The 25,414-nt window shown below is 42.2% G+C and overlaps 2 protein-coding genes across 2 annotated transcripts in view; both read right to left on the minus strand.

Annotated features, from left to right (window-relative positions):
• Positions 1-7,238, minus strand: part of phrf1 (PHD and ring finger domains 1) — a 61,456-nt gene extending 54,218 nt beyond the window's left edge. The window contains exons 1-3 of the mRNA XM_084334502.1: positions 7,105-7,238; positions 4,694-4,832; positions 333-470 (exon numbers count right to left, since the gene is read on the minus strand). Of these exons, the coding sequence (XP_084190628.1) occupies positions 333-470; positions 4,694-4,781 (226 nt within the window). The 5' untranslated portion in view covers positions 4,782-4,832; positions 7,105-7,238. The remainder of the gene's footprint in view (positions 1-332; positions 471-4,693; positions 4,833-7,104) is intronic.
• Positions 7,239-17,248: 10,010 nt separating this feature from the next.
• Positions 17,249-24,662, minus strand: LOC311245641 (Golgi-associated plant pathogenesis-related protein 1). The gene is made up of 6 exons (XM_084335569.1): positions 24,626-24,662; positions 24,375-24,401; positions 23,863-24,072; positions 21,811-21,888; positions 20,508-20,657; positions 17,249-18,188 (listed from the first exon to the last, which is right to left on the minus strand). The coding sequence occupies exons 2-6, from the start codon at positions 24,379-24,381 to the stop codon at positions 18,106-18,108; spliced, it is 528 nt and encodes a 175-aa protein (XP_084191695.1). The 5' UTR covers positions 24,382-24,401; positions 24,626-24,662; the 3' UTR covers positions 17,249-18,105.
• Between the last annotated feature and the right edge of the window lie 752 nt (positions 24,663-25,414).

Consider the following 25,414-nt stretch of genomic DNA (forward strand, 5'->3'; position numbering starts at 1 on the left):
TCTGCTGTAACATGGTTGTCTTGTGTTGTTCTAGTTTGTTACGCAGTAGTGTGTTCCGACAGACAATAAAGAATGATCTTATATAGTCAGGGTTACTAGTATAGAACCATTAAATAACTAATGATGTTATATAGTCAGGGTTACTAGTATAGAACCATTAAATAACTAATGATGTTATATAGTCAGGGTTACTAGTATAGAACCATTAAATAACTAATGATGTTATATAGTCAGGGTTACTAGTATAGAACCATTAAATATAATAATTTTGATCAGATCACTCCGATGTTCCTCATCTTCATCACATGCACCCTGCATCCACAGCTTCTCACCGTCACTGTCATCCTCATCTTCCTCCTCATCATCATCATCATCATCATCTTCCTCTCCATCAATGTGATCCTCCTCGTCTTCCTCGCCGCTGTCAGACTCCACCTCCTCCACCCCCTCCTCGGTGTTGTCCGACTCGTCTGGGTGGTGAATGATGATGAAACACACAAGACACAAGGGGTGGACTTTAGGGCTGAACGACATGTTGCAAACCAGATGTCAAGTCCGTCCCACTGTATTGTTATTGTGCCGGACATAGGCAGAGAGAAGTGGGGACTGGGAGGGTGCATTCTCGGGGATAGCCCCACTAACAGGATCTGGCCGGTACTGCACCTTGGGACTCCCAATATGCTTTTCCAGCCAAAATACAGCTCTGTGACAGTGAATAGGATATTAATATCGAGAAAAAAAAGAAATGAACCAAAAACAGTGAACAGGAGGTCTATTTGTATTAAAAACAATAGATTGTTTTTCATTTAAATGTCTGGAAGAGCTCAAAAATAAAAATGTCATGATATTTCCATTGCCTTTTTTGTTTGTTGATTTAAATGTTACCGATTGTATTAAATGGGCACATAATATCGTCTCATATCGATCGCAGGCACCTGAATCGAATCGTATCGTGGCAGACTGTGTGATATCGGATAATATCGTATCGTTGTCCAAAGAATCGATATCGTATCGTATCGTGATTAAACTGGTGATTCCCACCCCTAGTAGCAACACACTGCCCCAGACTCAGAGTCTAGTCGTAACAGTGTTTATTATTAAGAGTCTGACAGTCCTAACAGTGTTTATTATTAACACATTGAGTGCCAGCCATTAACATTGGAAACATGGTTAAATGCCAGCACCCACTTCAATGATAGCGTTGTGAACGCATAATCTCTCTTAAATTATGGCTATGGGTCTAATCTGCCTGTCTTTTATCAATGACTTGTTTGCAGTCAACATTGTCGAAACGGATTGTTTTTTTATCGGTTAATTTTCGTTTTATAGCATTTTGAATAGCCCTCGTTTTCAAGGAAAATATATAGATTCCGTGATAAACAGCATTTACTGGAATATTCTAGAATACACAAAAACGTTGTAATTTTTCGGCCTATTTATGAATCGTTTTCAAATAAACGCTAGATTATCGATAGTATATGTGTACTTATGCACGCTATAGAGGCGGGCTGAAAAATATATTCTCTCATTTCCTCATCAGCGATCACCACGCACACACGCATAGGGCAAAAGCTTATATCTCTGTGAATTTTATAATTTTTTGCTTCATAATAGGGCTGCAGCTATCGATTATTTCATCGAGTATTCTACTGATTATTCTATCGATGAATAGAGAAATCTGATAATAAATACTTTTGCTTTATTAAGAACAATAGTAATATAGAAAAAATAAAACAAGACCTCTTGAAATGCGAATGTAACAGGTTAATACGGTCTACTACCAAAACACCCCTGTTTTATTGTTTTGTTTGAATCTCCTACCCGTTGTTCTGGGGTTTGGTGTGTCTGAACGCACCCACCATGACAACGTCGTTACGCATGGCTCGGGCACAGTACTTTTGGATGCATATGAGGTGAGCTGCGTCGGGTTAATCTCCGCCTGATAAACGCTTATAAAAGTTGTATTATGTCCGGGACCAGATGGACACCAATACTGGAAATCGCGATCAGACAATTGGAATATTCTTTTTGGAATACCTCCGACCAAAGGTAAGGACTATCTGACATAAATTTCAGCTTGATCCAACAATGTTTTGATATCCATCCAGCTGATCAGCGTCTGTAGTGTTCAACACGAATGCTGTTACTGGCCATCAAAGCATTAAAAAACGACCCCCCCCCCCTTTCATGCATTCATGATGAAACATAATACCTATTATAACATTTTTTTTATTATTTCCCCCCCCCCCCTTTTTTCCCCATTTTTCTCCCATCCCACTGTTTTTAGTCGTTATGCCAATTCCCAACCCCCTTCCTGGTTGTTGCGCACTCCCCCCTACTGTTGGTCCGGGAGGCCGGGGACTGTCACATGCTTTCCTCCGACGCATGTGCAGCCAGCCGGCAGCCAGCCTGGCCGCGCAAATTCTCACCGGGAGAGTGTAACGTGTGGAAGGTCACACTACCTCCCTCCAGATTCTACCCTCGCTGTGCAGGCGCCCCGACCGAACTGTAGGAGTCGCTGTCCACAACGCCCAGGACCCACCCATCAGCTTTCCCACCCATAACACTGCCAATTGTGTTAGTATGAACGACCAGCCAAGCTGATAGCAACGCCGAGAGCTGGATTCGAACCCAGCGTCTCCAGCGTTGATGGCGAGCGCCTTGCCCACTACACCACCTAGCCGCCCCATAATACCTATTATATACATTTGATGGAAATAGTAGCGTGTCCAGGCAAGAAACGTCAACGCTTATAGTAGAATACATGTAGCGCCCTATAACTCTGCTTTTCATGAATTATCCCGGATAACTCCTAAACTATACTTATATCCACCACGGGATAACGCGCAAACGTATGCATGAAAGAATTATCTCTTTTTTGCTTGTTCGACGGAAGAAAGTCACTGTCAAATTACTATAGTATTGTCTCCACATAGCTATAATATAGAATATAGATATAGCTCTACAAACAAGGTGACGCACTCCTATCTTTAAAGCGTGGCGTAGCTAGAACGAGACCCGGCTAATACCTGGCGCTGAATAAGTTAACTGGCACCGACCCGGCCCCGGGACGTTTTAAGGACGTTTTGCCCGCCGGCGCCCGACGCCACTTTGGCGACCTCTAAGCATTCGGGTGTGCATATTTTTTTTTACAATATATAGAAAAGCCCTATTTGTTGTCTGTGGATTTCCGTTTCAGGCGACAAAATTCGTTCAGCGGTTCTCAAGTTACATGCCGATATGCGAGGCCAGCGGTTCTCGAGTTACATGCCGATATGTGAGGCGTGCGCCAAAGTCTTTAGCAGACTTTTAATTTTTTCGAATACCACTCCCGACTCCCAAGGCTCTACCTCTGTCAATCATTTGGCGATCTCGAATATTATTGGACAGGGTTGTAGCCAATGAGTGTGGCTTTCCAATGCTACCCCACGTGGGGATGAGCGAATCAGGGATCTAGGTGAAAAGTCACACATTTGACCAAAATCACTCTATATCACTAATTTCTGACCAGATTTTTTCAGCCATACCAATGTTCTTGGAAATATACTTTTGGATATTGCAACTACTACAGAAAAACATAAGTAACAAGTTTTTCTACAACTCAAGTTCAGACCTATGTTACTCTATTTCATTAGCACAACTAAACTTCAGAATGTTATCTTTCAAAAGAGACCAAGCTCATGCATGTGCTATACGTATAAAGTATAGTATTTTGGTTTGCAAAATAAGTATGCAGTCCTCAAGTTCAAGTAGAAAAATTGCCACTTTTGAGGGCGCCAGTTAAGAGGTTAAAGTCCTCTGGATCATAAACCACTAAAGCTACAGATGTGCATCAGTGATAATCAAAACATAAACAAAGAGGCCTATTGGGATGTTCGATCCTAATATGAAAAGTTATATGATTTAATGTTCTATGCCTTGACTTTGTCTGTTTCGCTGCCGTCTATTTTATACTCATTTCATGTTGGCACTTTTTTGTAAATGTTCTGCTCATTTCATGCCAATTTTGTATGCCTGTCTTTTTTGCTGCTGTGAAGCACTTTCAGCTGCAATTATTGTATGATAGGTGCTATACAAATAACGTTTATTATTATTATGTCTGTAGAATATGATTTGTAGGCTGGAGCATTTCTGCAGTGCCTCAATATCTAAATCAGAACGGTGTTATCATGCACATGTTGTCGTCAATTTCGTCAACTAATTTAGATGTGTTAACTGTTTCAGCCCTAGCGGGTTTAGAGGCACAATACTATAGTCCCTGCAGTTTTTGAAGATTTACATTTAGTAATTTAGCTGAACGCTTTCATCCAAACACGACTTACAAGTTATGTACAACAAGTCAGCAGGAAGGAAAGGTACAACTCTGGCAGCTGAAGGTCAGTAACATTGTTCGTCAAACAGTGTTGAACTTGAGTGCTACAGTCTTGTGTACATAGTAGTATAGACATATTAGCATAGTAGGTAGTAATATAGGCAAGGAAGATTCCTTTGTAGCAAAGTGCATAATAGCAAAAGACAGTATCAGGGTTAGTAGTAGTTTTAGTTTTTTTCATTTCAGATATTGATTGGAGAAGATGAGGTGAAAGATATGATTCAACTAAAATGTTTCTTGCTTCATTCATAAAGCGTTTATACACAGGGGACGATGGCTGCTTCATTCATAAAGCGTTTATACACAGAGGAAGATGGCTACCTGAGATGGCCCACATGTCGGTCCTCCTTCCTTGGCTCTGGGAGGTGTTTTGGTTGATCAGCTCATCCTGGCTGTCATCTTCGTCCATGGCTGACCATCAGAAGACGGGGTGAATAACCTCTCTCTCCGGTCTTATTCTCTAAGAACAGATAAGATAACATATTCCTTTATTGATCCCCTTGGAGAGCGTACTACGCAGGGTATTGCACTACCACCCCTGCAGGACTTATATAACAGGAGGTGCAAATCCAGAGCCTGCAGAATAATGAAAGACCCCCACCACGCCAACAACAGCCTGTTCAAGCTGCTGCGGTCAGGCAAGCGCCTACGTACACACGCTACGAGAACAGAGAGGCTCAGCTTCTTCCCCCAGGCCATCAGAACACAGAACTCTCCACTCACAAGTACACATGAGCGCACACACACACGCACCCGCTGCAACCGCTTTAAACAATCACTTTAAACCAGGGGTCTCAAACTCCCAATTGCGGCCCGCTGGATGATATTTTGCGGCCCCCCAGATGATTTCCACAAAAAAAAAAAAAAAAAAAAATTGCAGTCATGTCATCACAAACACTGGCATTTAAAGGGTACAAATAAAACAATTCCTGCACCAGAATGCAGGAAATTAAGTCTTTGTAATACAAAATCTCCTGGTGGGGGACCCCCAGACCCCCTGCTTAAAAAGTGGCCTGACTGGGGCTATATTTCGCACTATATTTCCTGGCCTGAATGATTTCCCCAGTCCGGCCCTGGTTAAAAGCCTCCAATGCTTATTAGTGTGTGTGCGTTTGAACGTTTGCATGTTTCAACCATACATTTCCATAAAATTTTTTAAAAATACTTGAAACCCTTTTTGTGTGGAATATTTGATGCGGCCCAGCCTCACCCAGACTCTACCTCCAGCGGCCCCCAGGTAAATTGAGTTTGAGACCCCTGCTTTAAACCAAATGTCACTTTAAATAATGGAAAAGTCACTTTAAAGGAATGAGGTATTGTATAGTATAGCTTACAGATACATTAAGTATAATAATGACGGAGTTAAAATTGTAAATTGTATATTAGGGTACATAGGAACCAGTTTCTCAGGAACTTAGCATGTCTATTTTTATCATGCACATCTTGTGTCTTACCTATTTTTTTCCCCTATGTCTATTGTTTTTCTTTTCTTTTTTTTTTATCTTTTTCCCCCTCCATTTTCCTCCGATTTTTCTCCCATCCCAATGTTAGTCCTTATGCCAATTCCCAATCCCCTTCCTGGTCACTGCGCACCTACCCCCCACAGTCAGATCATCTGGGAGAGTGGAGGCTATCACGTGCTTCCTCCGACACACGTCCAGCCAATCAACCGCTTCTTTTCACCTGGCACTGCGGATCCTCCCTGAGAGGGCGTAGCGTGTGGAAGGATCACACTATCCCACTCAGGTCCTATCCGCACTTAGCAGGCGCCCCGACCGAACTGTAGGAGTCGCTGTTTACAACGACCCGGACCCACCCCGCCAGCTTCTCCCACCCTCTAATACTGCCAATTGTATTAGTGTGAACGGCCAGCCAAGCTGGTGACAACCCCGGAGCTGTGAGCTGGATTCGAACAGGCGAATCCAGCTCACAGCTCCGGGGGTTGGTGACGAACGCAATCTCCGCTACGCCACCTAACCGCCTACCCCTATGTCTATTGTATTATTGTATTATTGCACAATCGATGCGGGCATGGCCACCCGCATTTCACTATATGCCCTGGTATGTATGTGACAAATAAACCTCTTGAGTCCTGATTGGGGAAAATCGGGCATCATAGCAGTGTGTGTGTCTGTGTGGGGGGGGGGGGGGGGGTACAGGTATGGGCAGAGTAATAGTAGAGACATAAATATAGGCATTAAAAGTGGGTCTGAATATAGAAATGAGAAAAATAAACAGTGTAAATAATATAATGAAGTGGATATAAAAATGTGAGAAAAATAAAACAGTGTAAACAAAGGTGCAGATGAGGGTCTGTATGCCCCATCGGTTATATTATACGTTACAATAATTATAGCCAATATAGAATTTGAATATATACGAGTAAGAGTAAAAGTAAACAGTAGTATACAGTAAAAGTAAACAGTACACAGTAAAAGCAAACAGTATGTGTTTACAGATGTGCCTTCAAAGTGAACGGTAAGACATGAGAAAAACGGTGCCATAGTGTTGCTGCTACTCCAGGGAGCAGGAACAGAATCTAGAACACCGTATTGAATCTAGATCAACGTGATCTAACACACACCAGTGTGGCTGGGGAAATGCACACTCAGTTTTAAAAATATGGATGTGAAAAGTGAAATGATTTCGGACAAATAATTCTGGGTTCTTTTATTAGAATCAAGTGTATACAGGCTTACTCAAACAGCAACGTGAAGGCCAAATCTACTCACCTTTCAAAGAGGCAGGTGATCGGAAATTATTTTCACACAAGTACGGTTTTATAACTTCAAGGTGAAGTCGTCGTGTCTCATTCCCTGGTGGTGACAGACGGAACAAAACAAACGTGAGTCGATAAAGAAATACCCGACTGACTGTTGTTTGACAGTAAACATGACGGACAGGCAGCACCTTCCCCTACTGAGGCCAGCTGGTCGAAAATACTCAAAATAATAACAGTCCACCATGCAGTTCAGAATTGATTGAAACTCCAACATTTTGGGAAATTAGCTTATTTAACATCTTCCCTGGAGTTAGACAAGAAGATACATACATTTTTTGTCTCTGTGCATGCATTAGGCTTAGGGAACAGCCGCTCCGTTAGCGTAGCTTAGCTTAATCACTGGAAGTGGGTCAGACTTGTACCCTGACGTTCCCTACAGTCACGAAATACACTCCAAATACAACTCAAACGTTCCTGTAAACATGTTGTGACCTGTGTATTTACCACGTGGAGAAATAAAAAATAATTGAATTCGACAATTACGTTTTCTAAGCAAATATACTCTGAACAATTTTTTGCCGAACTACTCCTCTCCGGGCGCAGTCAGTGATTTCAACGTGACGCCGTGTTTGTTTACATTCTCATTCATTCAAAGGATCCGAACCGATTGAAGTTTATGGATACCATGACTTAAAATCCTCTTACCTTGACGATTAAAAGCCTCCCCAATTTAGAAAACAGTATTCCCATGGCTGGTCTTGATATACTGCTAGCTAACGGAGCTAACCAACAAACACAGAACCGGGCGGACACTAAAGCAGATAACTAGGCTAGCTTCCGGTCGGGGGGTTTCAAAATAAAAGAGCGACGTCTATAGCAGCGGAAATACGTTTATTTTGTACATTATCTAACGTTAACACGAACCTAAACTAACTTTAGGTTAGTTGTAACGTTAGTTTTTGTCGAATTCAATTATTTTTTATTTCTCCACGTGGTAAATACACAGGTCACAACATGTTTACAGGAACGTTTTGGAGTTGTATTTGGAGTGTATTTCGTGAATTTAGGGCACTGTAGGAAACGTCAGGGTACAAGTCTGACCCACTTCCAGTGATGAAGCTAAGCTACGCTAATGGAGCGGCTGTTCCCTAAGCCTAATGCATGCACAGAGACAAAAAAGGTATGCATCTTCTTGTCTAACTCCAGGGAAGATGTTAAATAAGCTAATTTCCCAAAATGTTGGAGTTTTCCTTTAAGGGGTTGCAGACCAGAGAAAGACTTTCGTCTTGTTTACATCAGGTTTATATGATATACATGACATACAGGTAGACAGTACTGTTGCATAGACATTTATGACATACCAGATCTACAAATATACAGTACCGTTTGTGATACAAAAAGAGTCTAAAAAAGAGAGTATATACATTTGACAAAGAAACTGTACATTGTACATACTCAAACTAATAACAGTCCACCATGCAGCACAGAAAGCGTGGCTGCAGATTATCGTGACCTTTACAGACGTTTTGCATAAAACAAGCCAACTGTTAGGTTCACCATAATAACCCTTTCACTGCCACACAACAGCAGGTTAACCCTTTCACTACCACACTACAGAAGGTTAACCCTTTCAATGCCACACCACAGAAGGTTAACCCTTTCACTGCCACACCACAGCAGGTTAACCCTTTCACTGCCACACGACAGCAGGTTAACCCCTTCACTGTCACACCACATAAGGTTAACCCTTTCACTGTCACACGACAGCAGGTTAACCCTTTCACTGCCACACGACAGCAGGTTAACCCTTTCACTGTCACACCACATAAGGTTAACCCTTTCACTGCCACACGACAGCAGGTTAACCCTTTCACTGCCACACAACAGCAGGTTAGCCCTTTCACTGTCACACTACATAAGGTTAACCCTTTCACTGCCAAACAGCAGGTTAACCCTTCTTTCACTGTCACACCACATAAGGTCAACCCTTTCACTGCCACACAACAGCAGATTAGGCCTTTCACTGCCACACTACATAAGGTTAACCCTTCACTATCACACTACCGATGGGTAACAACAACATGTGTTGTTACTTGTTGCACCCAGCTCGCTGGCTGACCGTGGAACAGCCTGAAGTGCAGGAAATCAAAGCTAACGCAGCAGCTAACCAGCGAGCTAACCTTCTCACACAGACAGCGCACAGCGAGCGTGTTGCTCAGCTAGCTAGTGCACACACAGCAGCAGCAGCAGCGTTACATTTGTAAACAAGAAAGAAAATCAAGTGTAATCCATTTACACGACATGTCCTCACAGCGTGCAACCAATGCATATGACCACACACAATAACGTCAGCTATTATATTATATATATATCTACCACAACTAACATCCTAGGTTATGGACATATACTAGCAGCGAGCTAACATAGCTAGCTAGCTAAACAACGTTAGCATTAGCTGCGAGTCCTGCTCAATTTAGGTTAGCTAACAACAAGCTAACGTCCGTGTGAATCCTGGAATTTATAATAATAATAATAACAATAATAATGATGATAATAATAATAATCTTGCATCGGGGCTGAGCTCGGTCACATTGTGAACATGGTTCTTCCCACCTACCCAGCAGCAGCAGCAGCCGTGTGAGGGACAGTGTTGTTGAGTGACACCACCGGCTGGGTCTGGACGGACAGTGTAGCACTGACGTCACGGTGACACTCTTAAAGAGACAGTGTATACATTTATTATCACACTCGTTAACCCTTTCGCTGCCACACACGACAGAAGGTTAACCCTTTTTACTATCACACAAACCGACGGTCGCTTTGTTTTGGTAGTGCGGCGGTGAAAGGGTTAACCGGCTGTCGCGTGTCGCAGTGAAAGGGTTAACCTTCTGCGTGTTGTCACGGTGAAAGGGTTAACCGTTTTGGTAGTGCGGCGGTGACAGGGTTAACCCGGCTGTCGCGTGGCGCAGTGAAAGGGTTAACCTTCCGTGTGTTGTCGCCGCAGTGAAAGGGTTAACCTTCTGTGCGTTGCCGCGGTGAATGGGTTAACCATTTTGGTAGTGCGGCGGTGAAAGGGTTAACCCTTTGATCGCCGGGGTTAAATTCATAATTTACCATCCCTCGCCAGCCCTATTTAACATGGAGAAGTTCCCCTTCTTTGCAGGGCTATAACTTTTTAAATTGTATTGCTAAATTGACATTACTATGGCCCATTCAAAGTCCTATATCTATTGTTCAGGGTGTAGCAACGTTATACTTTTTCATTCACATATTCATACTAAAATACGCCGTCTAAAGTATAAGTATGTTTTTATCGTTTTCTGCAGCTTTCTCCAGAACGTGATTTATAGCCCTAAATGCATTATATTGATGATTGTATACAGTTTGATAGCAATCGGCGCGAGATAAAAAATTTCAAATGGACGTACTTCTAGAAGTTACTACGTATGATCTGATGATGACCGGATGGGCGGGGGGTCGTTTATAATTCTGTGGGCAACGTTATATCATTCATCTAGTGTGGGTGATATGATCATTGGAGCAGTTAGTATAGAAGACATTACAAAATAATGCTGAAACTCACCGTAGCTTCCTCTCGCTGTTGGGAGATGAGCGTGGAACAGAATTTTTTCTATTATGGGATATAGAAATACCCGATACATTTCCAGGTTGTATAATAGTATATACGTCCAAATCATGTTGTTTATCGAGTTATTGGGAACGGATCGATATCCATTGTGTCGAGCTCGAGTCCCGGGACCTATAGCGAGTGATCGGACCAAATTGAAATGAGCACCAACTTCCACTTCCCTGTTTCTTCCCTGGGCGATCTGCCGATCGGCCACCAAATGGCGCTCTTGAACCATTAGAGAGTTGACAGGGGTTCACCAGTACATATAATGTCTCCGGGGGAGAAATATGATTTCGATCACAGATTTTTGAAATATTGATATCAAAGACGCTGTACAGCGTCATCGGCAGAATAAGCATGGCGGGGAATGACGTGTTTCAGCGTCAACGGCGATTAACGGGTTAAAAGTAACAAGATACATTGTCTTGTGTGTTGACAAACAAGATAGATACATTGTATACAGAAAAAAAAGAAGCGAATCTACGAATTCCAATCTGGCTTCAGAACATCCCATTTCTCTATTTGAACGACCACATCATCAAACACGAGGTGGACGCGCGGGAAAATACTGCGGCAAGGTCATGCTGGACCTCCAAAAGGCTTTCGACACTGTCAATCACACCATTCTGATTGATAAGCTAAAAGCAATTGGTATTGATAGTTCATCAGTGAGCTGGATGCAATCCTACCTGGAGGGGAGAGAACAGATGGTGGAGGTGAACGGTACCCTATCCCCCCCTCCCAGTGAGCTGTGGCGTTCCACAAGGAAGCATACTAGGACCGCTACTGTTCCTAATTTATGCAAATGACATGTCGTCAGCTTGTGACTGCAACTTGTTCCTGTTCACGGACAACTCAGCCCTGCTGGTCTCTGACAAGAACAAGTTGCAGGTTGAAAAAGCCCTCAGCTCTGAACTTGGCAGAATCTGCACCGTGTAACGGTAAAACCACGATACGGTACGTACCTCGGTTTTGAAGTCAAGGTTCGGTACGGGTTTTCGGTACAGTGGGGGAAAGTTTGGCTTGCCATGTTCCACTCAGGGGTGATGTAGTGTGCAGTAACTAATTGTACTTGTAGGGCTGTCAACGAATATTTTTTATTTATTTTTATCTACTTTTTCTCCTCCTTTTTTCTGTGATTTTCTCCCCAATTTACCTCTCGTGCCAATTCTCCCTCCCCTGTCCTGATTGTTGCTCGCATATGCCCCCCACTGGTCTGTTGTAGGGAGGATAGAAGCCTTGCATCACATGTCCCCTCCGATACATGTGGAGGCAGCCTGTCACATCTTTTCACCTGCCAGCGCGTACTCTCATTTGGCTGGGAGTAACGTGTAGGAGGCTCACACTGCCCCCGCCATTTTCCTGACTTTGCTGTGCAGGCGCCCCAACCGACCTGTAGGAGTCGCTGTTCACAACGACCAGACTACCACCCTTCGACTTCCCACCCGCTAACTCTGCCAATTGAGTTAGTATGGCGGCCGGCCCAAGCCGGGGGCAACGCCGACAGCCAGATTCGAACCCGGTGTCTCTTGCGTTGGTGACGAGCGCAATGTCCGCTGCGCCACCCAGCCGCCCTGTCAACGAATATTCTATATTGAAATTAATAATCGACTTGTAAAATAATTATATTAGATTGTGAAAAAAACAGCCCCCGGTGGGCGGTCGTTAGTGGTTAACATACTGTTGTATTCGTTCGGTACACTACACAGCCGTTCGGTACGGTACGGTACACACTGAAACGGTTCGGTTCGGTACGGATACGTGTACCTTTACACCCTAGTGACCTCTGTCCATATCTCGCCTCCACCCTGGTCGCGTCCTATTTTTCTACAACGGAGTTCGGCGATTTGCAAATCTGATTGGCCACTGACGTTTCTGGTCATGTGACATGTGCGCCCAATAGCGTGACGAGCTGTGTCTTTGCCCATTTCCGCGTCGAACAGCCTGCAAAGCACCTGGCATTCTATCGCCTAACCCTAACCCTAACCCTAACCTTAACCAACTTCGAAAGAGTGCCTAAGCTTAACTGTCGGAATCAGGGCAGGCGTTCTATCGCCATGCTCTAAGACAAACTCTAACCTTAACCGACTTCGCGCCTAAGCCTAACCAGTGTAGAAACTTGCGGTCCCACGATTGGGCGTACATGTCACATGACCAGAAATGACACTGGCCAATCAGATTCGCAAATCGCCGAACTCCGGTGTAGAAAAATAACAGGCACCCTGGTCAAGAGTCTCTTCTTCCCGAGGAGGAAAGCACGCGTCTCCTCAGATTCAGGTGCGCCATAGAAAGAAAGCATCCTCCTTAACTGCATTACGGTCTGATACGGCAGCCACTCTGCCTCGGACCGGTAAGAGCTGCAGTGGGTGGTGAAAACCGCCGAGCGCGTCACCGGTACATCACTCCCTGCAATTGAGGCTGTCCTATATTACAAACGGTGTCTGAGGAAGGAAGGCCAAGGACACTTCTCACCCCCAACCACAGATTATTTGCCCTCCTTCCCTCTAGGAGGCGCTACAGGACCAGCAGGCTCAGGAACAGCTTCTTCCCCTCAGCTGTCACCTTACTGAACTCGACACCACGGTGACAGCGCCCCACTCTGTTGAACTCTGAACTCTGCCTATACTGCCTACATCGGTCTACTCAAACCTATATCCTACCTATAGTTTATTTATATAGCACTGTATAATAACAATGTATAATAGCACTGTACACACTATATACACTTATATCTATATCTGTATGTATATCTACTTATATTATTTAAACCACTGCACTGGCTTGATTGGTTTATTATCATAGTGTATATACACTATGAATTGAAAATGGGGGACCCTGATGTAAACAAGACAAACGTCTTTCTCTGGTCTGCATCCCCTTAACAATTGTGTGTATTGAGCCGTACTGTATTGTACCGATTCTGCAATCTGTTAAATAAAGTTTTCATTCATTCATTCATTCATGTATTCATACTCGTACCTGTGGTGGACACTAGATGGCGGTATCTCACCTCAGAATGGACACTGATTGGGTGGTAATTAGGAGGTGACTTAAAGGGAGTGTCTGTACCTTTGTTCCTGCTGGATTTGTTTGGAAGTAAAGCTCAGAGACTCCATACTCCCGTCTGTTCGTCTCAGTTATTAACTTCCACAGTGGTGACCCTGATTGTTAAATATGAACGATAATAAAAAAAAAATTACCTTTGTGTCGGACGGCAGGTAGACTGGCTCAATTTAATATTATTATAGTATAGGGGCGTGATTTTTTTCTGTAGCCACAGTTTGCGAAGACGCTCTCTGATTGGTTAGCCCGCGTACAGCGAAGACCCTCTCTGATTGGTTTAGCTCCCAAGGCCTCTGGGATAGAAATGTCCGCCACGTACATATATTCTCTGCTTCGAAGTGGTTATGCTTTGACCCTCTTTCGAAGTGGGTTATGCTTAGAGTTATGGTTAGGGTTAGGGCTAACCCTAACTCTAAGCATAACCCACTTCGAAAGAGGGTCAAAGCATAACCACTTCGAAGCAGAGAATATGTACAAGGCGGAAGAGACCCTTCGGAGCTAAACCAATCAGAGAGGGTCTTCGCTGTACGCGGGCTAGCCAATCAGAGAGCGTCTTCGCAAACTGCGGCTACGGAAAAAAATCACGCATTATAGGGAGGTGTAGTGGTTACGTCATTGCTTTTTCCCCGCGCGGTCCACCCCTCTTGAAATCGCCATGTATTTCCAATGGACACATTTCTAAATTGTCTCGTTTAAAACAAATAAAGCATGAACATTGGCACGGTGTACCTTTCTGTGTGTATTCATCCACAATCTATAGCTCAATATTAAAAAAAAATCGCAATTAATCGTAAAGGTAGCAAAATAACAACGTTTATGTTTTCGTTCACTGAGGAACGACACTTCTCTCTGGCGCTGCTGACGGCGACAGCACTCTACTGGTTTTGATTGATTGATTGAAAACTTTATTAACAGATTGCAGAATGGGGCGGCTAGGTGGTGTAGTGGGCAAGGTGCTCGCCATCAACGCTGGAGACGCTGGGTTCGAATCCAGCTCTCGGCGTTGCTATCAGCTTGGCTGGTCGTTCATACTAACACAATTGGCAGTGTTAGGGGTGGGAAAGCTGATGGGTGGGTCCTGGGTGTTGTGGACAGCGACCCCTACAGTTCGGTCGGGGCGCCTGCACAGCGAGGGTAGGATCTGGAGGGAGGTAGTGTGACCTTCCACACGTTACACTCTCCCAGTGAGAATCTGCGCTGCCAGGCTGGCTGCCGGCTGGCTGCACATGCGTCGGAGGAAAGCATGTGACAGTCTCCGGCCTCCCGGACCAACAGTAGGGGGGAGTGCGCAACAACCAGGAAGGGGGTTGGGAATTGGCATAACGACTAACAGTGGGATGGGAGAAAAATCGGAGAAAGATCACAAGATTAAAAAAAAAAAAAAAAAAAAAAAAAAAATGATTGCAGAATGGGTACAATACAGTACGTTCAATACAAAACAACCGCTAAGAGGATGCAGACCAGAAAAAGACTTTCGTCTTATTTACATCGAGGTCCCCCATTTTCAATTCATCATGACATATGACATACAAGACATACAGATATACAGAACTGTGTAGTAAAAAGAGATCATAAAAAATATATACATCCGAAGGGGAAGAAACTGTACATTTAAGAAATGTGACAGTGTAGTTATTTTTTAACGACAAATTAAAAACCTTATAACTACCTTCATTTCAACCAAAAATGCTTAAAAAATTATGTTATTGATATAGAAGGGAACTAATTTTGTGCAAAAATGGAAAGCTTGCCAATGTTCATGAGGCAGAATTGTTACAATAGCCGATCATCCATTTTCCTAATGATAAATCCCTATACGGTTGGACCACGCGGGAAACTAAAGTGACGTCAGACTACACCTCCCTATAGATCCTAACATCTCCAAAAAAACCCTCTAAACTTCACAGATAACTATAGAAAACCATAAAAGATGCTTAGTGAATGTGGTTGTAGTAAACCTCCCCTGTAATCTCACTGCAGCTACAAACACAGATGTATTTCCACACATACAAATATATAAATTGTAAAAATAATAAAAAATAATTATATAATTAAATATATAAATGAGTGCTATTTTCTCTCTCTCCTTCACCCTACCCTGATCTCACCTGGTCGGGGACTGACCCTTAGATGAATCTGTCTAGTTTAGTTAGGATGTCTAATTGTCTATTTGCTCCCATGTCTGCTTTTTTAACCTCTGTCTCTGTCTCAACCGGTCCCATGGAACAGCTTCATACCGTCTTCTGTCTGGCCTGCAGCGCTGAACCTTACCTGCTCTGCCCTGACCATTTTTGAGTGGTTTCTCCTACCCCCCTGGGGCATACGGCCCTGAGCTATTGTCTTGTATCTCTTACTGTATACGATTGCAGTCGTAATAGTGTTAATCAGATATACAGAGTTGTACATATTTATACTACAACTCTGTACATAAATCTGATTAGCACTATTACTCAGTAGTACTAATTTATATATTTAATCAAATCTAAACTTATTTTGGTTGTACTGTACTTGTGTGCTGTATGATGGCAATACATTTGAATCTAATCTAATCTAGTCTAATATAACCTATTCGTGTGCTGTATTGATGATGACAATACATTTGAATCTAATCCACAATTATGCCCACTTTTGATCACACGTTGTAAAGAGCAAGCAAGCGCTTTCTGTTGTTCTATACTGCCACCTGCTGGCTATAGTATGTACAAGAGCTCAGACAAAAAAAATCTGTTTTGATCAACTTTGTTATGACGTTGTATCAAATCCGCTGTTCCAACTCTATAATACATTTATATTACCTAAACCCAGCCTTAGCAGACTGAACCAGGGATACTGAATGTGAACTGAAATGTCATCAACAGCTGTATTTGTCTCTCTAGACTGCCTCAGAATTTCCATTTGGTTTGTTGAAATATGAAAATGATTATTTTTAAATGATATGCAAAATATCTCCTTCATTGATAATGTTGAATTAACTGTTGGATTTACATAAATATTCAAGAGCTCAAGGGTATATTTATGATATGTACCTGCTCAGACTATAACGTATGACGTATAGCCAGATACTATATTATGATTATTGACATTATTATTTTGAACATGCTATATTTTATATTTGTATGCCAGTGGTGATGTTCCAAACCAAATTTCGTTGTAACCCAACAATGACAATAAAGATTCTATTCTATTATATTCTAGGGTACAGACCCTCACCTTGTGTATACGGTTTATTTTTTAAATTCAGAGTTAATTATATTGTTTACATTGTTTATTTTGATTAACATTTTATATTCAGGTGTATTTTTATTGCCTATATTTATGTCTTTCTACTATTACCCTGCCCATACCTCCCTCCCCCCTCCCCATATGCTGCTATGACACCAGAATTCCCCAAGGGGATCAATAAAAGAATATCTTATCTTAAACTTTGTTTTCCATGTTGACACAACAGAATTGACGGTTTCAGTGGAATTGTGTTGCAAAGCTTTATTACCCGTATTAAACCCTTGTTTACTTCCTGTTAGCTTCGGTGTGAGCAAGCACCACAACAGGAAGTAAACAGGAAGTAAACGTGGGTCTATTTAGAATGTTGTCAAGTTGAAACGGCCTATTAAGACAAAACAGTGCAGAGTTGTTTTCACAGTGAGAGAGAGAGAGAGAGAGAGAGAGAGAGAGATAGTAGTTAACCCGTTCACTACCACACTACCAAAGGTTTAACCCTTTCACAACCACACACACTACGGAAGGTTAACCCTTTCACTACCACACTAGAGACGGGTAACCGTATGCAGTGTGGCAGTGAAAGGGTTAACCTTCTGTAGTGTGGCAGTGAAATGGGGTAAATGAACTAAAAGGGGTTAACCCTTTCACAACCACACTACAGAAGGTTAACCCTTTCACTGCCACACTGCATACGGTTCCCCGCCTCCTTTCCCTGCCACGTCCGCTGTTACTCTGGACTTTTTATCCAATTTCCCTGTCTCTTTTTATATTGCACTTTGCCCTTGCTTTCTTAAATGTACTGTACCATACCTTTTTCTGTCATTTTAGTGTATTTCTATTGCATTGTATGTGTTTTTATCATGTGAAGCACTTTGGTTTGGCTTTTAGTCATTTCGTAAAATGTGCTATATACAAATAAAACTGACTTGACTTGACTTGACTACCACACTACAGACGGTTAACCGTGTGTAGTGTGGGCGTGGCAGTGAAAGGGTTAACATTCTCAAGATGATTATGTCTGTAGTTATGACACTACGAGACACAAGGAGAGGGAGAGAGGGAGGGAGGGAGGAGGAGGAGGAGATATCCAGGTCATCTCTAGAGCAGCGAGCAGGTCGTCTTCTTTTCCCCTCGGTCTCCATCGGAGGTGTTCCCTGCCACGTTGCCTGACGCTCCGCCAGCTGTGAAATGCACAGACGCCACGGTGACGGTGGGTCAGAAGCTGTAGTTCTACTCACTCTGAAAAGATGTTAACAAGTCACCCGATTAGATTAATTTGAATAGATTAGATTAGATTAGTATTGTTATCATACACCACAAGTACAGTACACACAGGGTTCGCACAAGGTCCTTGAAGTGCTTGAATTTTGACGGGGAAAAAAGCCAAGGCTTGGAATGACTTGAAAACGGCCAATTTTTCTTTTTAACAAAGGTGCTTAAAAAGTCATTGGAATTCAAATCAACTATTCTAACATAACTCATAACATAAAAAGACTAAAGAAAATTGGCACTTCCCAGGTTTTTTTTACCCCCGTTGGCGGGCTGGAGGGGTAAGGCTCTCCTGGAGAGGGCCCCTCCTATAACGACGGAGATATCCCCAATGGGGATTCTCCAATGCCCCTATTATTGTCCAACATTTTATTTGAATTTTTATCTTTCATATGATAGTACAGTTCCAGAGCTCCCGGTCAGGTCTCCGAATGTGTTTCCCCATGTTCCCCGTTGTCTTAGTTGTGCGTCATGTGTGTTAGTGTCTACAGTTTAGTCTAGTACTTGTTATTTATATTATATAAACTATTCAACTCGATCGAATGACTGGATGGTTCTTAGGGTTCCTCAGATTTGTTCTGAGCTAGGGAAGTCAGCCTTTTCCTTTGATGCCTCTAACTCATGGAATGTCCTTCAACTCACGCTAAAATTGGAGGTTCTCCCTTCCCTTGGAATGTTTAAATGTATGATTTCAGACCATTGTGTGACTACCTGTAACTGTTTTAGTTGATATTTAAAAATTATTTTTAAACGTTTTTAATTTGTTTTACTCTGGTGTTTAAATTTCTGTGAATATTGTTTTTATTATGTACTGTACAATCGTCGTTTCTGTAAATGAGGGAAACCTCAGATGCTTACGATTTTAAATAAAGGTTGAAATGAAAATGAAATATGTCCCGAATCAAGACCTAATTTTCCCAACTAATGTGTTTACCTTGTCTGTATTCCCAGTGGTCTGTGTGTTACCTGCAGTGTGTCTCGAGTCATAACATCCATTCACTATCAAATAATATGCATATGTGGTATTGAATCTTGGTCGGTGTGTGTGACGAGTCCTGTTTGGTGTGTGAGATCTCGTTATTTGAATCCTGGCTGGTCTGGTTGATCTCGGTGCTCGAATCCCGGTTGGTGTGTGTGGCCTCAATGCTTGCATCTTGGCCGGTCTGGGGGCGCCCTCCGTGCTTGCATCTCGGATGGTCCGGTTGACCTCGGTGCCCGAGCCCTGGCTGGTCCGGGTGTATCCAGCGTCTCTTTGTCCTTCTTTTGCGGGCCATTTGTTTTATTTCTTTTGAATTAGCATCCATGCTCCTCTGAATATTCTGTATTGCATCGAGTCCAGTCTGCGTGTTGGTTTGCATGTTAGCATCGTTAGCGTTCTGCATTGCTTCTAGCCTGATCCGAATGCTAGCTTGCATTATTCATCATGTTAGCTTCCATGTTAGCTTGTAGCCAGTGGTGCAGTCGTAATATGGGAACTGCCCAAACGCCACGAGTCCAGTGACAATTGTGAACGCATTTTTGTGTGCGCGCGCACTTCTGCCTCAGTGATCTACTACAACGGCGTGTAACCGCGTGTGTGCACGACTGCATCGCTGCTTGTAGCTCTGTCTCCAGCCAGGCCTCGCTGTGGTCTAATGTTATGTTAGCTTGTTTTACTTGCTACGTCATCCCCTCGTGTTGTACCTTTCCCTTCGTTGTATTTTCTTTGTCGGGGGTCATTCTTCTCTCACTTCTCCTCGAGTTTTGTGCACTGGGTCTTGTCATCATTCTTTTATCTTCGAGTTGTTACTTTTTATCGTGTTTTATAACTTTTTATTACCTTTCTTGAATTTTGGACCGGGAGCTCTGTTCTGCAGCTGCTCACCTGCTCCTCGCCAAACCGGAAGTCAGAAATACGTTTTTATTTTATTTTTTATCTAAAGTGTAACTAATTATCGGAAGTTGGTTAAGGCATAAATATTGGATCCGACTTTTTTTCAATAAAAAAACAGCATTTAAAAGTGAATTGTACCCTTTTAAATGCGCTTTTAAAATGAAAAATGGTGCTTGGGAAAGTACTTGAAAGTCCTTGAATTTCATTTTGCAATGTCTGTGGGAACCCCCGAGTACAACCAAAATAAAGTTGGCATCCAACCAGAGTGCAAAATCATGTAACAGTAAAGTGCAACAGTGATATACAAATGTACAGGTGATTGAACTGATGTTGACTAATTGAGGTGCGATGGTTTTACCTAAAGGGAGGACGTTCGCCTTAAAGTATCCATCCATGTTCATGTTCCCGGCGGGGTTGTACTGAGCCACCACGTAGGTGTTGTGCTCGTCACTGGCCACGCCCACTCCTATCTTGGTGGTTTCCTTCCAAACCACCTGCGTGAAGTGGCCTGTAGAGGGAGCACCACACAGTACGCAGTCATGTCACATGTCATCTCCTCCCTCACACCTCCCAGGACCAAGGGCCGTATCTTCTGCTCTCTCACCGACCATCTGACACCACAGACGGTGGATGCCTTAACCCTCATTCATTCATTCATTCATTCATTCATTCATTCATTCATTCATTCATTCATTCATTCATTCATCCCTTTCACTGCCACACTACCAAATGGTTAACCCTTTCACTGCGACAATACACATAAGGTTAACCCTTTCACTGCCGTACGACAAAATAGTTAACCCTTTCACTACCACACTACAGAAGAAGGTAGTGAAAGGGTTAGTTAACCCTTTGTCGTGCGGCAGTGAAAGGGTTAACCTTCTGTATTATCGTCGCAGTTCAAAACTGTTCATTTTTACAGACAGTTTCATATGATGTGAATTTGTTACATCATAACAACGTGTACAGTATTTGCACTGACAGACTCTTAAGCTCAGGTTTGTATCATTTGAATTTGGGACTTTGTTTGCCAGTTCAATATCCTGCATGTGAGACTTCATTATTATTATTTACATACATTTCATTGGGTTGAAAAACAACATGGAAGCACATTATTCTTACCCTTATTATTATCATACATTAGAAGACTGATTTATACGAATGTAAATAAAAGACCCATTATAATGCTTTATTTGAATCCACCACTATAAAACATTTACAAAATGTAAATGTAAAATGTAAAATAAAACAGTTTTATACACATGCATGCTTGCGCACGCGCACGCACGCACACACACACTTTTATGACTAGTAATTTCCTACTGGGTGTTAGCTGCGACCAGCTCAGTGAGTTGGGAGATTACTGTGAATACTTTTACAGGTATGCTACGACTAGCCCTTCATGAAACAGGTAACTGTTTTACCTGATGCTATTGCTGATCTGATTATGCTTCTTGCCACTGCACAAATGGCCTTCTGTGTTTGTATTTGATTTGTATGTTTTTTTGTTTAATGTACTGTATATATTCTATGTGCCTTGTTTTTATGTTGAAACTTGTTGTGTGCCGTGTTGGTCAGGACTCCCTGGAAGAAGAGATCTTGTATCTCAATGGGACATTCCTGGATAAATAAAGGATCAAAATAAAATTTAAATAAATTACCTGTGTTGGATCCGAAGCCAGGGTTGTCCCAGCTGTAGTCTTTGATCTCACTGTACCAGCTGTCTACAGCCTCGTTCCCTGGAACACAGACACACACAGGTCAAGGGGTCGTGAACGTGCACAGCAAAATGAGAAAAGATTCAAACAAAAGGTATTCGAGATACCCTAATTAAAAAAAATAAAAACAGGTTTGGCCTGATGGGTGGCGTTGTTAGAGAGGAAAGGTCACAGGTCACCAACATCAATAAGGTTCATCCCTCCAGGGGTTTTAAATGTGCACCGCCCATTTCAAAAGATTTAAATGAAAGGTATTGGGAGTTATCGAGGCAGAATGAAAGGCTTGCAGTAGCGGATGCTGTCGTTCGGTTGAGATCGTGAGTTTTTCAGGCCAAACTGTAAAACTGTCAAATCAAAGATCGGGAAGATTAAATGACTGTGGGAGATTCTGATCGATTTCTTTCTTCTTTTCTTTTTCTTTCTCTCAGATATTAACTATCACAGACGACTAGGGGTGTAAATATTTGAACCCACAACGATTCGATTCGATTACGATTCTTCAGGCAACGATTCAATGCATCATGAAATCTCTTGATTTGACCACGATTCGATTCGATGCGATTCAATGAATTTTCGATCAGTTAATTCCCCCCCCAAAAATGTTATACACAAAATGTGGCTGGGGGGAACTGATTCACTCAGCATGAATGGACTATAGGTCAATACATTTTTATTTACATTTTTTCTCATATTTCTATTTCTAACATTTTCAAATCGATGCAGTTGTTACACCCCTACAGACGACACATAATTGACTACAAAAAAATACTTCAAAAACAAAGGTGGATGAGAAGCCTATAGCAGTCTTTAGGATGGTCCTCTCTGTATCAAAGAAGACAATCACACATGTTGATTTTTATCCTGAAGTCATAGGTAAGCTGTCCTTATATATCTCCAGACTTCTGTCCTTTTATACTTGCTTTTTTAATACCAGACGAGCAGCAAATGGGATACTTTTAAATGTTCCTTTGATGCAGTCAGAGCTTGGTGATGCTGCATTCTCCCACTATGCTCCCTTTTTATGGAATACGCTGCAAGTGAAACTGTGTCTAGAGGCACTTCCTACTGTAAATGCTTTTACAGGTATGCTACGACTATTGCCCTTCATGAAACATGTAACTGTTTTACCTGATGCTATTGCTGATCTGATTATGCTCCTTGCCACTGCACAAATAACCTTCTGTGTTTGTATTTGATTTGCATGTTTTTTGTTTAATGTACTGTATATTCCATATGCCCTGTTTTTATGTTGAAACTTGCTGTGTGCCGTGTTGGTCAGGACTCAAGTTCACTATGAATTGAAACTGGGGGACCCTGATGTAAACAAGATGAAAGTCTTTCTCTGGTCTGCATCCCCTTAACAATTGTGTGTATTGAGCCGTACTGTATTGTACCCATTCTGCAATCTGCTAAATAAAGTTTTCATTCATTCATTCATTCATTCATTCATTCATTCATTCATTCATTCATTCATTCATTCATTCATTCATTCATTCATTCATTCATTCATTCACTCACTCCCTGGAAGAAGAGATCTTGTATCTCAATGGGACATTCCTGGATAAATAAAGGATAAATAAAATTAGGGATGCTTGATATTGGCTTTTTTACCGATACCGATATACCGATATTGTCCAACTCTTAATTTCCGATACCGATATCAACCGATATCAACCGATACCGATATATGCAGGGTTCCCCCCCCCCCAAAAACGGAATAATTTCAGGTAATTAACATTACATATCTCTTGTTGTGGAATTAACACAACATTATGCATACTTTTGACAATAAATAAAATCAGAATTTGTTCTTACTTGCTTGCCTGGGTGAATAAAGGTTATAGAACTGTTTTTTTTGGAAAACCGATAGCCTACCGATATTTTCCGATATCACATTTTAATGCCAATATCGGCCGATAATATCGGTAGGCCGATAATATCGGACATCCCTAAATAAAATAAAATCAAATAAAATACGGGTCTCCCCCAGCCTACCGATCAGGACCTTGGGCTCACTGCTCCATGCAAAGTAGATGTTCTCTCCGTTGTCGGTGTTACTGTGCTCCATTTTGTTGATGGAGATCAGTTTCTCGGCCCACATCTGGGAGCTGGCGCACAGCTCGCTGCCCATGGTCACCGGAGCCGTGCCATGCTTCTTCCTCAGGGCGTTGTGTGTGTCGAGGAACACTTGCTTGAAGCTCTCGTCTGCAGAGAGAGAGAGGAAAGAAAAAGAGGAAATGGCCCGTTTGAACGACTTAACGGAAGCATCTCTGAATTTCAAGATTTCTAAATATTTTTGTCACATTATACATACACGAGACATGCAGTGAAATGTAGGTGGCTATATGCCTGCCTCGATTGTGCAAAAATAAAACACAAATAATAAAATAGAATAATCAAATAGAATAGATAATAAAATAGAATTAGACGTGCCATCATTAAATATAGACAGATGGGAAGAACAGATTATTATCATTGATCTATTTCACACAAAACCGTACACTAACCTGCCATTGTGTCTGCTGTCTTGAAGGCTGAAATATGAAGAACATTGTTAAACCAACCAGAGACAATGAAAAAAGAAAAGCTTGGTCTGTAAATTTACATAAAAGCCTAATAATCTTAATTTTTTTTAATTTTTTTTTACCAAATACAATTTAAGCAACGAGTCAAACTAAACAAACATTGCTCAGCTAATGTGTGACGGTGATAAATAAGAAGGCCTGTCGTGTGGACTGACTGCTTCCCCGGCGCTCACCTGTCGGAGCTGAGCTGGCGTGTTCTTCCAAAGTGGATGCTGCTTGAACTTCTCTTGTCACCTTGATGTCAGCACTTATATACACAAGCTGGTGCTCTCCCTCCTCCGTGTGTAGGAGGAGACAGGCGGCAGCGTGGCCTGTAATTAACCAGGCTGCGGCTTTGTGGCTTCTGTGGCCTTGTGTTGTGCCAAATAAGTTGGGAAACTCTACTAGCTACAAAGCAGTGTGTTCTTCACAGTTAAGAACTAAACTGTACTACAAAGCAGTGTGGTACTTATAAGAACTAGTAACTCTACTAGCTACAAAGCAGTGTGTTACTTATAGTCAGTGGGAACTAAACTGTACTACAAAGCAGTGTGTTACTTATAAGAACTAGTAACTCTACTAGCTACAAAGCAGTGTGTTACTTATAAGAACTAGTAACTCTACTAGCTACAAAGCAGTGTATTGCTCACAGTTAAGAACTACTGTAAACTGTACTACAAAGCAGTGTGTTACTTATAAGAACTAGTAACTCTACTAGCTACAAAGCAGTGTATTGCTCACAGTTAAGAACTACTGTAAACTGTACTACAAAGCAGTGTGGTACTTATAAGAACTAGTAACTCTACTAGCTACAAAGCAGTGTGTTACTTATAGTCAGTGGGAACTGCCCGGACGCCGCCACGTGCACGCGCGCGCATGCGCACAGAACAGATGATTATTATGCAGAATAAATAGTAGGAAACATAGGAAATTACTAGTTTTAGTTTAGTTTTTGTAAATATTGCCTTGAAATAGAGAAGCTG

The sequence above is a fragment of the Notolepis coatsorum genome (assembly GCF_963971535.1).
Source record: "Notolepis coatsorum genome assembly, chromosome: 18".
NCBI lineage: Eukaryota > Metazoa > Chordata > Actinopteri > Aulopiformes > Paralepididae > Notolepis > Notolepis coatsorum.

Excerpts from the sequence above, each read along its gene's own strand:
- LOC311245641 (XM_084335569.1), bottom strand. Across the intron at positions 20,658-21,810 it reads TGGCTTCGGATCCAACACAG|GCCACTTCACGCAGGTGGTT; the intron begins GTAATTTATTTA and ends CTCCCTCTACAG. Across the intron at positions 18,189-20,507 it reads GGCGAACGTCCTCCCTTTAG|CTGGCGGAGCGTCAGGCAAC; the intron begins GTAAAACCATCG and ends TGCATTTCACAG.